General features: G+C 41.8%; 1 protein-coding gene across 2 annotated transcripts in view; it reads right to left on the reverse strand.

Moving 5' to 3' along the window:
- Positions 1-3,041: 3,041 nt before the first annotated feature.
- The window catches only part of LOC109907558 (chloride channel protein 1), a 30,087-nt gene continuing 15,790 nt past the window's right edge, over positions 3,042-17,338 (reverse strand). Inside the window, exons 9-23 of one of the 2 annotated variants that reach the window (XM_031793675.1) lie at positions 17,163-17,247; positions 16,226-16,327; positions 12,539-12,623; positions 11,184-11,339; positions 10,638-10,707; positions 10,116-10,226; positions 9,265-9,478; positions 8,933-9,066; positions 8,651-8,835; positions 8,180-8,261; positions 7,902-7,984; positions 5,219-5,266; positions 4,832-4,936; positions 4,561-4,647; positions 3,042-4,340 (exon numbers count right to left, since the gene is read on the reverse strand). In XM_031793675.1, coding sequence (XP_031649535.1) covers positions 3,849-4,340; positions 4,561-4,647; positions 4,832-4,936; positions 5,219-5,266; positions 7,902-7,984; positions 8,180-8,261; positions 8,651-8,835; positions 8,933-9,066; positions 9,265-9,478; positions 10,116-10,226; positions 10,638-10,707; positions 11,184-11,339; positions 12,539-12,623; positions 16,226-16,327; positions 17,163-17,247 — 2,039 coding nt within the window. In that variant the 3' untranslated portion in view covers positions 3,042-3,848. The remainder of the gene's footprint in view (positions 4,341-4,560; positions 4,648-4,831; positions 4,937-5,218; positions 5,267-7,901; positions 7,985-8,179; positions 8,262-8,650; positions 8,836-8,932; positions 9,067-9,264; positions 9,479-10,115; positions 10,227-10,637; positions 10,708-11,183; positions 11,340-12,538; positions 12,624-16,225; positions 16,328-17,162; positions 17,248-17,338) is intronic. The other variant, XM_031793676.1, reaches the window with a different exon arrangement.

The raw sequence follows: 17,338 nt of genomic DNA on the forward strand, positions 1-17,338 counted from the left end.
GTGTTCAATAGTTTCACACACAAACTAATCTCAGACGCACGTAACATAAACGGTACCGTAACGTCTTTCAACAGACTGTGGGACGCGACCAACAAGCGGCTTTGTCCAGATTTCTGTCACTGATCATTTTGGACAAAGCTCCTATGTGGCTCAGTTAGTAACGCATGGCTCTTGCAACACCAGGGTTGTGGGTTTGATTCCCACAGAGGACGAGTATGGGAAAACTACTCAAATGTATGCAGTCCCTACTGTAAGCTGCTCTGGATATGATTGGCTAAGATAATGGATAGGCTGGACATGCCGAGAGATGAGCTCGGATTGGTCTGTCATGTAGCACGCTTCTGTCTATAACATGAGCTGCTTAGTATGTGTAGATAATCGTTGCTACCACAGCTTTTTTGAAAGATATGTTAGCCATGGAGAACTGCAAAACTGTTGCTTCTGCTCTCAACAACATTGCTGCCCTGAATTTAACAGGTGCTTTGGACAAAGATCAGTGGGAAAAAGTTGTGATGGACTACTTTCTGCACACGGTCAGTGTGAACCGGAGTGACTTCACACAACGGGCCAAACAAGATGTACAAACAAAACGGAAATGACACAGGATTTCTTACTTAAAGGGGTTCCAGTCTGCCATGTAGCTTTCATCCATGTATACGGCTAAGAGTCTAGTTACATTTTCAGATATTTTCATTTTCAGATATTATTAAGCTACATTAAGCTACATTTTTGGATATTATAAGTTTCAAATTTAGTTGTTTTCATTGCAAGTTAAGTGTATGGTTAGCTAGCTAGTGAACATTAGCTTGCTGGCTCACTAGCTAACGTTACATGTATGATCTGTGTAGTAATATTATTAGTATCTCAGAAAGTAATTTGCATTGCTAGTTATAGCCTAATGTTAGATAGCTTGCTAACATTGAACTTAGTTGGTTAACTTTAGTGTTAGGATTGTGTATTGGAGGCAAAGTCAGGTGCAGTTGTGAACAGGCTCACTTTTTATTCAGGTCAAAATGACAGCACAAAGTAACATAAAAATGTGCCCAAAACACGGAACATAGACAAAAAATAATGCCCGTAACAATATCCACAATATCAAAATACACATAACACAAAACAATCCAACACAAAGACATGATGGGGAACAGAAGAATAAATACATATGAATTGATTGGGGAATGAAAACCAGGTGTGCAGGGAACAAGACAAAACAAATGGATACATGAAAAATGGAGCGGCGATGGCTAGAAAGCCGGTGACGTCGACCGCCGAACGACGCCCGAACAAGGAGAGGAGTCGACTTCGGCGGAAGACGTGACACATTTAGCTACCTACAGATTCATACTACAGCATTTCATGCATGGTAGCAAGCTATGACAATCTGTTTTTATTGTTTGCTAGCTAGCTACATGTCTAAACAAGTCTCCAATTCTCCAGATGTTTACATGACCCATCAAGTTAGCTACATGCCTCACATGTGAATCCTTAAAGAGATGGGTGGTACTAAGGCCTAAGAGGGTGTGAACGATGCTGAATAGTTGCAGATAAAAAATAGATCTCCAGTAGGTGTACCAGAACATTCAAGGTCCATTTTCTCAAAAGTGTGGGTTACAAGTTTATCAACTTTCAAAGCAGAATTATTTTCCCATTGTTCCTCAACTTCAGCGTATGATATACCATTTTGTAGTTCTGAGTCTCTACTTTTATCCAATGTAAAAAACACAATTTCAAATTTTGCCACATTAGACCGAATCGAGGTGGTTGGTCACATATACCATTTAAAGCTCTGGTGGGATGCTTTTTGGCCACTGTATGCCAGGGTTGGGCTCAATTTAGAATTTTGACTCCCATTCAACTCATAAGTTTAAATTCTAATTGAATTGGCCACATCCCACAGGATTTAGAATTTGAACTTGAGTTTGAGTGACAGGAAGTAGAATTTAATTCAGTGCAATTCAAAGAAATTCCACTCAATCATAAAGTTTCATTGAGTCTGACAGGTCACACTTTTCTCTGGAAAAGTGGGGTGCAGTGGTCTAAGGCACTGCATCTCAATGCTAGAGGGTCACTACAGACCCTGGTTCGATTCCAGGCTGTATCACAACCTGCCGTGATTGGGAGTCCCATAGGGCGGCGCACAATTGGCCCAGCATCGTTAGGGTTTGGCGGTCAATGTTTAACTGACTTGCCTAGTTTAAAGATTTTTTTTCTTTTAACCTTAGTGCTTAGAATAGCCAAATCTATTTTCATGATTGATGTTATGTACACACTGTATTTTTGTATAGACTACACCAAATATAGAATTGAAGAGACATTTGAATTTCACTGAATTCAATTACATTTCCTTTAATTACTTTTTTAATTGCAATTCTGTATCCTGTTTACTACTTCAATTCAAATGCAATAATTTAATTGGAATTTATTAGACATTCTCAATTCAATTCTGTATGCTTGCCAGGCTGGGTTAAGATTTAGAGTATACTGGGTCACTCACATCCACCATGGATAAAGGACAACTCAAATATCCCATAAATTCTGACAGAGCTGAAAAGTATTAAAAGGGAGCAACATTTATTCATCGAATTTTGGAATCCATCAGTTTCGCCCAGAATGCTATGAAATCTGGAGCGTTTTACAGTCCTGTAAACACTATGGCTTTTCTGGTTTCGTTACTGGCGCCTTACTGTAGGCTTCACTACCCTCTGTCTGTTTCTTTATAACTGACTAATTGTTCTGTTGGAGGACATTGTTTAACTGCCTGTAACGTTGATGGCAACGGAAGTGAGAGACAGAAAAAGACTGGAGTGTAGGAGTGGAGCTGGGAACCATCAATTTGTTCACCAATTCATCAATATGACAAAGATGCCTCTGCTGCTTTAAATTAACAGGCATGTCGTTCAGTAAAACGTTTACTCAAAAAAGCCTATGTTCATTTAATGTAAGTAAGCATTCACTTTTGTAGTAATAGTTGTATAATAGTTGTATTTGTTGTTTTTTTTGTTCTATATCCATATGCATTGAATAATCACAACAATAAATCATTTGGCAGATAAGTTACTAACCTTTTATTAGCTACATTAGTCATCGTTTTATACATTCAGAGAAAAATCGTCTCTACAAAAGATAAATAAATACACGACTAAAGACAGACAAACATACATACTGTACATTCAGACATAAAAAAACTGACTGACCAAATATAATAGAAATCCTTTTCATTTAACAGACAGCAAAGATTCCTCTGTCCGAAATCTGCAGGTTTAAAGACATAGGGAGCAACCTGAGAAACTGTTTGAAGTAGAGCGAGAGCGAAGAAAGAGCCAGAGAGAAAGAGCCAGAGAGAAAGAGGTTCATTCATAATTCAACTACTTTTCACATAAAACCCTGTGTCATACCGTTTCTTTTTTCTTCTGTGCTCAGTGGTGTCAGAAGAACATCGGGTTTTGTTCATTAGGGCATGCAAAGAGTAACATTTTACGATATGTCGCAACGTAAAACAAATATGAGCATTTCTTATTTCCTGAGGCAGTCCCTCCTGTTTCAGTCCATTTTCCTCCATCTAATGCCTAAAGACCACTCCCCAGTTTGTATTTTTTTTTGAGGGGGGGGGGTTAGGAAAATTCACCATCATAAAATCATTCAGCATGTGTTTGTTTTGTGTTATCATCAAGTGAGCGATTATGGAGATTATTTCTCCTCGTGGATTCACAGACATCATTCACCGAGAGAGGAAAGAGAAGGAAAGCTCGATAGTGAGAGAGAGAAAATAAAGGGATAGAGAAAGACTAAAAGAGAAATTCACACCATATTAAAAAAAAACATGTTATAAAAAAACAGCACTCATAAGGCTAGATGGGCTCCTCATCATTACTCTCCTCCTCCTCCACTTGCTGCTCTGAGGCAGCCCGGAGGGCGGGGAGGGGGGTGGAGAAGGCAGCAAGGGGGACGGAGAGGGCGACAGTGAGGGGAATGGAGAGGGGTGAGGTGAGCGGGAGGGAGAGGGGCAACGAGTGGGGTAGCGAAGGGCTACTGTTGCTACTGCTGCTCCCTGTTCCGCTGCTGCTGCTGCTACTACTACTGCTGTTCACCTCCGCTACCTCCCGCCTCGTGCCCTCGATCCACACCGCCATCTCTTCCTCCTCCTGTGTCGGGGGAGGTGGCGGTGCAGGGGCGTGGGGGACGACGGGAGCGGGGGAGAGAGGAGAGGAGGGGGCGGTGGGGGAGGCGGGGGCTGAGGTTGTCTGGGGCTTGGATGACTTCCGTCTGATGTTGCGGAAGCTGGCCAGGGGGGGGCGTAGCCGGACCCCGCTATGCGTAGAGGCCTCAACGGCCTTCTGGAGCTGGGGGAGAATAGGGTAGTGGGGATAGGGAAAGAGAGGGGACACAGAAGAACACAACATTGAATTACATGAAAATAGCATGTTAAGTTAGACTCATAAGGCAATACCGACTCAACCCTTACTAAATTGTAAGGTTCAAGCAAAAGAGAATGGAAAAACTGTAAAATAGAAAGAGAGAGCGATAAAAGAAAGTGAAAATTAGAAGATGACATTTTCTTACCTCTTTAAGTGCCACGACACCCACCAGTTTTCCGATACTGGTGACATAGGCATGACTCAGGCCCAGTAATGAGAAGAGTGTGTGGGTCTGGGACAGGCATAAAAGGTCAGACGTCAAATTAGACCCCACTTCTAACTGCTTTAGGTTCAGCATTCTGCTATGGCTCCTGTTCTGAGCAAATCTACTATCGGTTGTATTTCAGTTGTGTCTAGACATGATGTCATATACTGTATCTCCAAATTGGTATGAGTTGGCAGCCCTTCAAACCAACCTTGTGTAGCGAGGTCCTCTCCACCAGCTGAAAAGGGGAAGGATCTATTCGGATCTGATCAATTTCCATTGGCTTGTCCATCTCAGCCTCCTCCCATTCTTTGATCTGCACCAGCCAATAAGACACAAGTTGAAGAAACACATCGCTGTAATTGGCTAAATTCCCTCTAAAGCGCAACCTTCAACGTCAACTGCCTCCATAAGAGATTTAGGGTTGTTGACACCTTTTAACCTTCTTATGGGTTGCAACATTCTAGGCCAGACTCTTTTGACAAGGACAAAAGTGTTTGAAAATGTACAAGGCAGCCTACTCTAATCATTTGGTATTGCATCAGGGGATGTAAAAGTTCTTGGGACCTCACAAGTCGACCTAAATGAGATCAGTTACCTCTTCTGGTGTCATCGTATCGGACAGGAGAGGGTTGGCGCAAGGCTCCTGATGAGAGAAAATAGTGTGGGGGGGGGTAAGATAAGACACTTTCTGACTCACGTCATGCACACATTTTCCCTCGTCCCATAACCTAGCTGATTGTCGCTGTTCCATTTGTCGCTGTTCCAATCGCTCATATTTGTCTCTTCAAAACATATGGAGTTATGTACCGTATTTGGTTGAGTACAGTGTCAAGAATAACATGTTTTGTGTGGGCTGCATGTTCGTGGATATACTATATACTTTTTAAAAAGCCTGGTTGTGTGTGTGAAACATTACTTTTCAGATGAGTTTAGGGTGCACAATTCAACCCCAGCAGTAGCTGTGCTAGCCAGTGGAAGACTACAACAACAAAGGGTTTGTGTGGGAAAATTGATGGGACAGTCATTTGTGCAGCAGGAAAAGTATGAATCCAATTCAATTCCCAATACTTACAAGCGCATCCTTGAGTATAAAATAGTCATGGATTTGGCTTTTCAGAATGAGATAGTCACAAGCTTGGGGTGTACAATTCCAACCAAAGGCTGGCCTATCCAGTAGAAAACTGTAAAACTACAAATCAGTGGCAAAATATTATGATCACCATTGAATAGAGAGATTGAATTGTATCATTAACATACATTGTTTTTCATATTTGCAGTATAAATTGGTAAATGTGAAAAGCCAACCAGCCATACCAGGCAAATAATAACCATATTTCATATGCTGATTTCCATATGAGAGAACTTACGAGGAAATATGTTTGACTAGGGAGCCTCTCTGAACAATCTCCATTTGCAAGTCCTGTGAATTCATTTGTCACAAATGAATAAAGAAGTGTGATTACATAAAGAACAGAGCCCAGTAATAAGATTCATCCCATGCAAATATAATGGATATATTCATATTTCCTTGAAATATGGTTTTCAATGGAACCGCCAAGGAGAGACGCCATCTACATCTCAACGGCTCATTACCTCAGTAATTCATTTGCTGTTCAAATTCTCGACTCCATAAATACTTTAGTGATCATTAGGAAGACCTTGGTGTGCATACAGTAGTGCTGAGCGATTAGTGCTTTTTGAGGTTGGTTTGGTTTTGATTCGATTATGAAAAAATTATTATTATAATTATAAATTATTATAATTTTTCACATTAAATGCATTATGTGGGTTGAATGCTATAACAACACAGAATAAAACAAATAATAAAAGTCCCATGACGGCAGTGATGCCCATTTCACTGAGTGTACAAAACATTAGGAACATCTTCCTAATATTGAGTTGCACCCCCTTTTGCCCTCAGAACAGCCTCAATTCGTTGGGGCATGGACTCTACAAGGTGTCCAAAGCGTTCCACAGGGATGCTGGCCCATGTTGGCTGGAGGTTCTTTGGGTGGTGGACCATTCTTGATACACATGGGTGACTTGAGTGTGAAAAACCTAGCAGCATTGTAGTTCATAAAACCTCTTAACAAGGATCTGCCCCATCTTTTCAGTTTTCGCCTAAAATTACATACCCAAATCTAACTGCCTGTAGCTCAGGACCTGAAGCAAGGATATGCATATTCTTGATACCATTTGAAAGGAAACACTTTGAAGTTTGTGGAAATGTGAAATTAATGTAGGAGAATAGAACACATTAGATCTGGTAAAAGATACGTTTTAGACTGATCCAATGAACCATTCCATATCTGTTCAAAATGACCAAAATGTTGTATCAAGACTGCCCAAATGTGCCAAATTGGTTTATTAATACAAGTTCATAATTGTGCACTCTCCTCAAACAACATAATGGTATTGTTTCACTGTAATAGCTACTGTAAATTGGACAGTGCAGTTAGATTGACAAGAATTTAAGCTTTCTGCCAATATCAGATATATCTATGTCCTGGGAAATGTTAATGTTACTTACAACCTCATGCTAATCACATTAGCCTACGTTAGATTAACCGTCCCGTGGGGGGGGGGACACCAACCCTGCAGAGGTTTTAACACACTCAAACTGGTGCACCTGGCACCTACTACCATACCCCGTTTAAAGGCATTTACATATTTTGTCTGGCCAATTCACTCTCAATGGCACACATACACACAATCCATGTCTCAATTGTCTCAAGGCTTAAAAATCCTTCTCTACCTGTCTCCTCCCTTTCATCTACATGGATAGAAGTGGATTTAACATCAATGACATCAATAAAGGATCATAGCTTTCACCTGGATTCACCTGGTCATGTCATGGAAAGAACAGGTGTTCCTAATGTTTTGTATATTCAGTGTATATTACATTAGTTTTTTTGTTGTTGACTTTATTATATAATTCCAAGTCATCTCATCTCTACCACATGGACCGAAGAAGTAGGCGCATGGATTATGGTAATTGTAGTTAATTACCATGTTTTCTTGCGCTTAACTAAGTAGAATATTGGCCTGTGGGAAACTCCCCACTACATCGCACAGTTCGGGCTTGATCTGATTATATCACTAGAGAAAATGTGCATTGAACTCTGAATGAAACTGAATGAAATGAAATTATTGTAGTTTAACTGAAGTTGGTCAATTACCGAAAAACAACCAACATTTTGGTTATTCATTTAGCACCAGCGTACAGTCACGCACAGGTACAGAATCAGAAACTCTGTACACACACAGTTATAAACTACCTGTGACTGTCCCTCTGCCGGTTTGTCTTGGGAGGAGAATATATTCCATAGAGTTCTCCTAACGGACTGAAGAGTACCCTTGTCTGAAAAGGACAAATGATAAAAGATTTGATGGACAAGGGTCAAAAGTCTTCTACAAAGGTATCTTGATGTTGAGATTGATAACTAAATAATTCAAAGCTGTATAATAATATGAATATGCAATAAGCTGAATTATAATAAGGGACTGTTGCCAGGCACCCATAGAATTATTGTTCCAGAGAGATGGTTCAACTCACCAGGAGCTGTGTGATTGGACGAGGGCTCCTGCGGTTTAGGGGACGGCAGGGGGCCATTTCGTTCTTCCTGAACTGGGGTGCTCTGGGAAATTTAACAAAACAGTAATTCATCACATTCACAGCTTGAATAATGACATAATACAATAAGTTCCTTGCCACATGACGCTTCAGTAAGTCTATTCCAGCTTGCCCCTATAGAAGAGGGGTTCTGGTTCCAGGTAGAGCTTTGTCACCAAACAAAGAATCATTTTAGAACCCCCCCCCCCGAAGAACCTTCTTGGATGAAAAAAAGTTGCATGTAGACCCATGTAGAACCTAGTCCCTGTAGAAGAACCCTTTCAGAACCCTATTTTGCTGCACCTGCGATAACATCTGAAAATATGTGTGCACAACCAATAAACTTTGATTTGATAGACTTTCTAAGAGTGTTTTTGATTCCTTATGAACATTTACCCTCTCTGTCTGACAAACCTTATCTCCACTCTCCTCGTCGTCTTCATCCACAAAGGCAAAGGATTCCCAGCTGTCTTTGGCATACTGGTTCTGTTCCTGTAAACACTGTTCCTGCCTGAAGATCCGCCTCTCTGCAGAGAGCCACCAATCACAGAGAGCGTGGAGCTCTGAGCGGTCGATGGAGCCCAATAAGATCATAGAATCTACGGGGAAGAGAGTGTCACATGATGAACCACTCAAGAAATTATTTGAAGACATTGAAATATATCCTCACGTTCACGAAAAACACATTCATTTTACCTGTTGAATCCACTAGTGGTATTGTTTTGAGAGAAATGGAGTCCAGGAGAAATATCAACTCCCTGTAGGTGGACTGTAACGAGAGAAACTTCACTTTCCTAACCATGATGTCCTCCACAAAGATGTTATACTGGCTGTAAGTCAGAAGGAAATGGCAATCATTCATTCATGCTCAACACTTGTGTACTTCTGGTGTGTCTATGTTGAAGAATCAAGCATGCGGAGGAGGCCATATTGACGCAAACAACTCATTGTTTTCGCATGGGACCCTCAATGCAACTGGGTCCCTCAGAGCCAACATGTCACCTCGGTTGCAGCTTCTCTCTGCACACCTGATGTGTCCAAAGCCCAGCTCAGGGAGGTAAGGCAGTTTCTTGATCTGGATGATTGAGTCGTAGAGCGAGGGCTGCAAGCCCTGGGCCACCATGTTGGCCAGGATCACCGCCACCATCATGGGCAGGATGTGGGAGATCTGGCCCGTCAGCTCGAAGCAGATCACCGCCGTGGACACCGTGTGGGTCACCGCCCCGGTCAGTGCAGCCGCTCCTGGGAGAGAGGAGGGAGAAGAGCAAGGAAAGGGGGGAGGCAGGGAGAAATGGAAGACAGAGGAAGGGAGAGAGGGATGGGGAGGGAGAGAAAGAAAAAATGGGAGAAATAAATCATTTTCAGGTGGAAGGGATGTGTAGCTGGATGATCCACAGGAGAGGGAGATATGAAAAGGGGGGGTGATGGGTGGATGGGAAAACAATGGGAGTAATTAATGGGAAGAGGCAACGCGGCACTCACAGTCGAGGGACAAGTATAGGAGGGATGGCAGGAAGGAAAGAAAAGATGAGGCATGGGGTAAAGAACAAGGGATGAGGAGGAGAAACATCAGGGACTCAGGGCTGAAAAGCAGGGGGATGATTGATGTACAGAACGGCACGTGGGAATAGCGAAGGAAGAAAGGGAAAAGGGGGATGGAATTAAAGGAGCGGCGGTAAAGAGGGGAGGAGGGGGATGTGTAGGGCGAGAGAGGGAAGATGAAGGAGATTAATGGTAGCGTATAGGTTTATGGGCCACCGAGACAGCGGAGGACAGGAGAGAGAGAACAGACAGTGACATTTCACTATCACACCAAAGGCGGATGACGGGCAGGCACTGACAGAGAGAGGGAGAGGAGGAGGTGGAAAGGGAGACTGACCAATGACAGCGTACCCTCCTGGGATGATGCGGTACAAGATTCCATCAAACAGAATCCCGTGGGGGAAGAGGGTAGCCATGATCTCCCCTACCAGTCGGCCGAAAGAGGCTCCTGGGGAGAAAGAGATGATGGGGGATATGGGAGGTGGAATGTCATGTTTACGTTGCTATTATGTTGGCTATCAGACATTTATCCCCCCTCCTGCGACCACTCAATGTTAATTTGACCTTCTTCTAAGCACTCATCTATCTCTGTGGCTCACTAATGATTTTCCACTCTTTATATATGACATCTCATCCATGAAGGTACACCGATTTAAAAACTACCCAGAATGCTCTACTTCATGATTATCCATGATGCTTTATACCATAGTCATGTACTGTAGGCCTACATTGGATCGCTCGATCAGATTATTTCACCACCGAACGATAATGTCAATTTCCAAGAGACAAAATATTTAAAACTGATATGGAATTTGTGTTCATGTTTAGACTAATGACATAACGTTGCGTTTCTGTTTACCGAGTATGAAGACGGGCATGAAGGCTCCAGAAGGGATGGGCATCGTGGTCGAAACAGCAGACATCCAAAACTGAGACATGGGTGGAATTAAATTACTAACTGAGCAGAATTAACGCATCTTAGTACTTGGCCTTGAAAGTTTTTTTTTTCACATAACAGACTACATTCCTGACCCACTCTATTCCATGACAGTTCTCCAATCCAACAATACCATTACGACCAGATACAAATCTATTTATTCTCAATGGGAAACACTAAACATACTGACGCTAACACTCACAGTATTGCACTCTTCTCCTCCAGTACACACAGTGGAAATCTCTCGGCAACTATGTCAAGTGTGATACTGATGGTGTGTTGAGGATTACATCTCCACTACAGGGTTCTTCTCTGTAGGAGATTCTTATTCTACTGAGATGAGTGACTCAACCAGGAGTCTGTCATTGTCATTGAGTGACGCTATGTGCAATGTGTGACTATACGGAGAAACACTACGGGGTGGAGGAGAAGGAAAAACAAACGGAGCAGGGGAATGAGGAAGGTTACCTTCATGACGAAGAAGAGGAGGAGGATGACGAAGATGCTGACGTCGGGGTGCAGCCAGGCAGAGGAGCGCCCCAGGCCGGGGGGAAGGGGGGAGCCCCAGATTTTAGTCCAGGTGAAGTTGTCGAACAGTGAGTTGATGCATTCTCTGGGCATCAGCTGTATGTGGCATGAAAGAAGGGAAAGGATGAGGGGAAAGTAATGGCAAGTACTGTTAAAAAGGTTTTAATGAAACATTTTGTTAAAAAGTGTTGGTGTTAAAAGAGTTTGGGATAAATTGTTTTAAACCGTGTAATGAATAGTTTAAAATATATAGAGTGATATTTTTACAAAACCCAACTGTACTGTAGTCAGAACTTGTTCAAAATACTGCAGATGAAGATTGTTTTGTGTGCATCACATATGTCAACCCATAGGCCTATTCAATATATTGCCAAAACAGAGGTTTTGAAATAAATGCCAATACTGTACTGTGAGCAGAATGGTCGGTTTCAGAAATACCTCTGCATTTTAGCACCGTAGAAACGGGGCACAAGCCAGATCTTAAAAAGGTGTTAAACATTATAGCTTGAGGGTGAAGATGTCACCCACACACAGGTGTTTCTGGCTGATTTAAAAACACACCTCATTCGGCACTAACTAAGGAGGCTATTTTAAAGGGGTCTCAAAACACATGATTAACCTGGGCTGTTTCTACATAGCTGGGCAAAGAGGCCTCTTCAATGAATATCTAGCTAATATTGACCATCTAGATTCTACCCAGTCCAGTGTTAGCCTGGGTGCCAACTCCTGGTGGAATTGTCATGAAAGCAGAAACATACTGGTACTGGCAGCCAGCCCACTAGGCACAGATGTCAGGGCAACGTCTAGCTTCGATTTACATCTGGTTGAGTTGTCAACTAACTTGAATTCAATGTGAGAAAATGACACCATGTGATTGGATTTTGGTTAAATAAAAAATAAATAAAAACGCACTTAGGTTGATGACTGTATTCAAATCCAATGAGTTCAACGTAGATTCAAAGTCACCACTTAGATGTTTTGGGTTGAAACTACGCGGAGAGCTAACAATCCACACATTTTGGTATATAGTCGTACTCTTTAGATGATCCTATGAACGTGTCTCTGCAGTTAAATTGTTCATGATTGAGAATAGTAGATAAGTCGCATTTTAGCCAAGCGTAACAATATTTGTAACACTTTATAATAATTTTAGCTTATTCATAAACGTGTTATAAAGTGTTACCGAAGTGTTTTCAAGTCCCGATAAACAGGGTCTTCCACAGAGTATAGTCATTTTAACATAGTGACAGACAACAACAGTAAATGGGCAAACAGAATTGGATTTGAAATCTGACCTCTCCAGCCATGAACTGTCCAAATCCAGGGGGAAAGGTCAAGGTGGCTATCACTAAGGTCACAACACCGGGGAAAATCAGTCGGCTGGTGAGAGAATAAGGATTAAAAACAGCCATTCTCTTTCTACTTTCTACTCTGCGTTACAACCCTATATCCCTGTGGTTCTTTGTAGCTCAGCTGGTAGAGGGCGCCTGCAACGCCAGGACAGTGGATTTGATTTCCGGGACCACCCGTATGTAAAATGTATGCACGCGTGACTGTAAATCGTTTTGGATGAAATTATCTGCTAAATAGGATCTACAGGGCCTTCAGAAAGTATTCACACCTCAACTTTTTCCACATTTCATTGTGTTACAGCCTGAATTTAAACATTTAGATTGTCACTGATCTACAAATGATGTTTTGAGAGATGTTTACAAATGAATAAAAAATAAAAAGCTGAAATGTCTTGAGTCAATAAGTATTCAACCCCTTTGTTATGGCAAGCCTAAATATCTTCAGGAGTAAAAATGTTTTTAACAAGTCAGATATTGAATATCCCTTTGAGCATGTTGAAATTATTAATCTCACTTTGGAATCACTACATAGATACAGCCGTCCTTCCTAACTCAGTTGACGGGTAGGAAGGAAACCGCTCAGGGATTTCCCCATGAGGCCAATGGTGATTTTAAACCAGTTACAGAGTTAGATGGTTGTGATAGGAGAACACTGAGGATGGATCAACAACATTTTAGTTACTCCACAATACTAACCTAAATGACAAAGTGAAAAGAAGGAAGCCTGTCCAGAATAAAAAATATTCTAGAACATACAGTACATCCGGTTTGCAATAAGGCACTAAAGTAATACTGCAGAAAATGTGGTAAAGAAATTAACTTTTTGTTCGGAATACAAAGCATTATGTTTGGGGCAAATCCAACACAACACTGAGTACCACTTCATATTTTCAAGCATGGTGTTGGCTGCATCATGTTATGGGTATGCTTGTCATCGGCAACATACTTTTTTAGGATAAAAAGAAAAGGACTAGAGCTAAGCACAGGCAAAGTCCTAGAGGAAAATCTGGTTCAGACTGCTTTCCAGACTGAACACAGAGCAGGACAAATACTTACCAAGACGACATTGAATGTTCCTAAGTGGCCTATTTACAGTTTAGACTTAAATCGCCTTAAATCTATAGCAAGACTTGAAAATGGCTGTCTAGCAATAATTAACAAACAACTTGACAGAGCTTGAGGAATAATGGGCAAATATTGTACAATCCAGGTGTGCAAAGTTCTTACAGATTTACCCAGAAAGAGTCTCAGCTGTAATCGCTGCCAAAGGTGATTCTCACATGTATTGACTCAGGGGTTTGTATAATTATCTAATCAAAATATATTAGTGTTCTATTCTCCCCAAAAACTTGAAATATATATACAGTGGGGCAAAAAAAGTATTTAGTCAGCCACCAATTGTGCAAGTGCTCCCACTTAAAAAGATGAGAGAGGCCTGTAATTTTCATCATAGGTACACTTCAAATATTACAGACAAAATGAGAAAACAAAATCCAGAAAATCACATTGTAGGATTTTTAATGAATTGATTTGCAAATTATGGTGGAAAATAAGTATTTCGTCAATAACAAAAGTTTATCTCAATACTTTGTTATATACCCTTTGTTGGCAATGACAGAGGTCAAACGTTTTCTGTAAGTCTTCACAAGGTTTTCACACACTGTTGCTGGTATTTTGGCCCATTCCTCCAAGCAGATCTCCTCTAGAGCAGTGATGTTTTGGGGCTGTTGCTGGGCAACACGGACTTTCAACTCCCTCCAAAGATTTTCTATGGGGTTGAGATCTGCGGACTGGCTAGTCCACTCCAGGACCTTGAAATGCTTCTTACAAAGCCACTCCTTCGTTGCCTGGGCGGTGTGTTTGGGATCATTGTCATGCTGAAAGACCCAGCCATCTTCAAAGCCCTTGGTGATGGAAGGAGGTTTTCACTCAAAATCTCACGATACATGGCCCCATTCATTCTTTTCTTTACACGGATCAGTCGTCCTGGTCCCTTTGCAGAAAAACAGCCCCAAAGCATGATGTTTCCACCCCCATGCTTCACAGTAGGTATGGTGTTCTTTGGATGCAACTCAGCATTCTTTGTCCTCCAAACAAGACGAGTTGAGTTTTTACCAAAAAGTTATATTTTGGTTTCATCTGACCATATGACATTCTCCCAATCTTCTTATGGATCATCCAAATGCTCTCTAGCAAACTTCAGACGGGCCTGAACATGTACTGGCTTAAGCAGGGGGACACGTCTGGCACTGCAGGATTTGAGTCCCTGGCGGCGTAGAGTGTTACTGATGGTAGGCTTTGTTACTTTGGTCCCAGCTCTCTGCAGGTCAATCACTAGGTTCCCCCGTGTGGTTCTGGGATTTTTGCTCACCGTTCTTGTGATCATTTTGACCCCACAGGGTGAGATCTTGCGTGGAGCCCCAGATCGAGGGAGATTATCAGTGGTCTTGTATGTCTTCCATTTCCTAATAATTGCTCCCACAGTTGATTTCTTCAAACCAAGCTACTTACCTATTGCAGATTCAGTCTTCCCAGCCTGGTGCAGGTCTACATTTTGTTTCTGGTGTCCTTTGACAGCTCTTTGGTCTTGGCCATAGTGGAGTTTGGAGTGTGACTGTTTGAGGTTGTGGACAGGTGTCTTTTATACTGATAACAAGTTCAAACAGGTGACATTAATACAGGTAACGAGTGGAGGACAGAGGAGCCTCTTAAAGAAGAAGTTACAGGTCTGTGAAAGCCAGAAATCTTGCTTGTTTGTAGGTGACCAAATACTTATTTTCCATCATAATTTGCAAATAAAATCATAAGAAATCCTACAATGTGATTTTCAGGATTTTTTTTCTCTCATTTGGTCTGTCATAGTTGAAGTGTACCTATGATGAAAATTACAGGCCTCTCTCATCTTTTTAGGTGGGAGAACTTGCACAATTGGTGGCTGACTAAAAACTTTTTTGCCCCGCTGTATATATGTTCTTCCAATTTGAGTATTTTGTGTAGATCATTGACAAAAAAAATGACAAATCCATTTTAATCCCACTTTGTAACACAACAAAAGAGTGTGAATACTTTCTGATACTTTTAATATTTTGTAATACTTTTCCGTATAACCTTTTCGAAATAACTGCACCATATGCCACAATACCCTCTTCAAAAATGTCCTGCTTCTCCTCCTAGAAGATGTCTCCCTGTAGGACAGGCCTAAGAACAAGCACCAATTTAACACTTTCAAAGCTGACAATATAATTACCCCGTCCTGCTCTCTGTTGGTCTAATTTCAGTGTTCCCGTCCATAATCTACAGTGTAAATATGTGCAGCTCTGACAAAAGCAGCTGCCTGGTTGCTGTTAAATCATTCATTTGTATTAGAGCGAGTGTGTGTAACTAATTGATTTTTCAGGGACCACAGATTGCTTATAGACGGATCGTTCAATGTCTGGGTGATGGTTTGATTCTCTGTCTGTTTTTGTAAAAATCTACCAGTCAGCAACAATCATTTATTTGGAGGAGGACAATGAATGATTCTATTCGATTTATATTCCCATCCATGTCCCTAGCCTGATCCTCTCCAATTCAGCTGTGCATTTTTCTCAAGTGTCTCATCAAAATACCTCCCCAATCCCTGTAACTCACTGTCTGGTGAGGAAGCGTGTCATGGCATTGGGTTTCCTCATGAACAGCACCACCTGGCGGTTCAGCCAGACGAAGAAGGCCCCCAGGAACCCACAGGAGATCCTGAAGAGACAACCACCAGGACCTTTACCTCACTCCACTCTCAAGGTCCAAATAAGAACAAAAAAGGTACATTTTCTGAAGAATATACACAGAGTGCACAAAACATTAAGAACACCTTTCGGATATTTAATTGCACATCCCTCACCCTTTTTGCCCTCAAAACAGCCTAAATTCATTGGGGCTTGGACTCTACAAGGTGTCAAAAGCGTTCCACAGGGATGCTGGCCCATGTTGACTCCAAAGCGTCCCACAGTTGTGTCAAGTTGGCCAGATGTCCTTTCGGTGGTGGACCATTCTTGATACACATGGGAAACTGTTGAGCGTGAAAAACCTCAGCAGAGTTGCTGTTCCATTTACCCTCTGAATGACACTCATACACAATTGTCTCAAGGCTTTAAAAAAATCCTTCTTTAACCTGTCTCCTCCCCTTTATCAACACTGATTGAAGTGAACTTAACAGGTGACCTCAACAGGGGATCATAGCTTTCACCTGAATTCACCTGGTCATTCTGTGTCATGGAAAGAGCAAGTGCTCTTAATGTTTTGTACACTCAGTGTATATGCGCTTGCTTCAGCTGTTCATTTAGTTAGTGTTGATCTAGCCTATAATATATTTATTTCCAGCTCTGTAGTCTAGGAAGCTGAAGCAAGCGCACCAGCAAGCAAAAACCATTCACAGCATTTCCGTTCTTGTGATAACTACCAATATAAAGAGATTCGTGGCACATAAACTGAGATTACGCATTCATGTTGGGTTGTGACAAAGAACTACACACAGTGTGGTCACCGTGCCCTCACCACGCTCCTGGGGCCCCCTCTCGACCCTTTCTCTCACCCGATGATGGCAAACGCTGGCAGCTCCTGGAGGTCAAAGGGGAAATCCATGCGGAACTTGGTGCGGAAGAGAGCAGTGATGGTGACTGTGGTGGACAAAAAGACAGGGGAAGAGGCAGATCGAGTGTTAGAATGTATACATGCATACTATACAACATAGAGGAAACCAGAAGGCAA

The sequence above is a fragment of the Oncorhynchus kisutch genome, linkage group LG17 (genome assembly GCF_002021735.2).
Source record: "Oncorhynchus kisutch isolate 150728-3 linkage group LG17, Okis_V2, whole genome shotgun sequence".
Classification (NCBI taxonomy): Eukaryota; Metazoa; Chordata; class Actinopteri; order Salmoniformes; family Salmonidae; genus Oncorhynchus; species Oncorhynchus kisutch.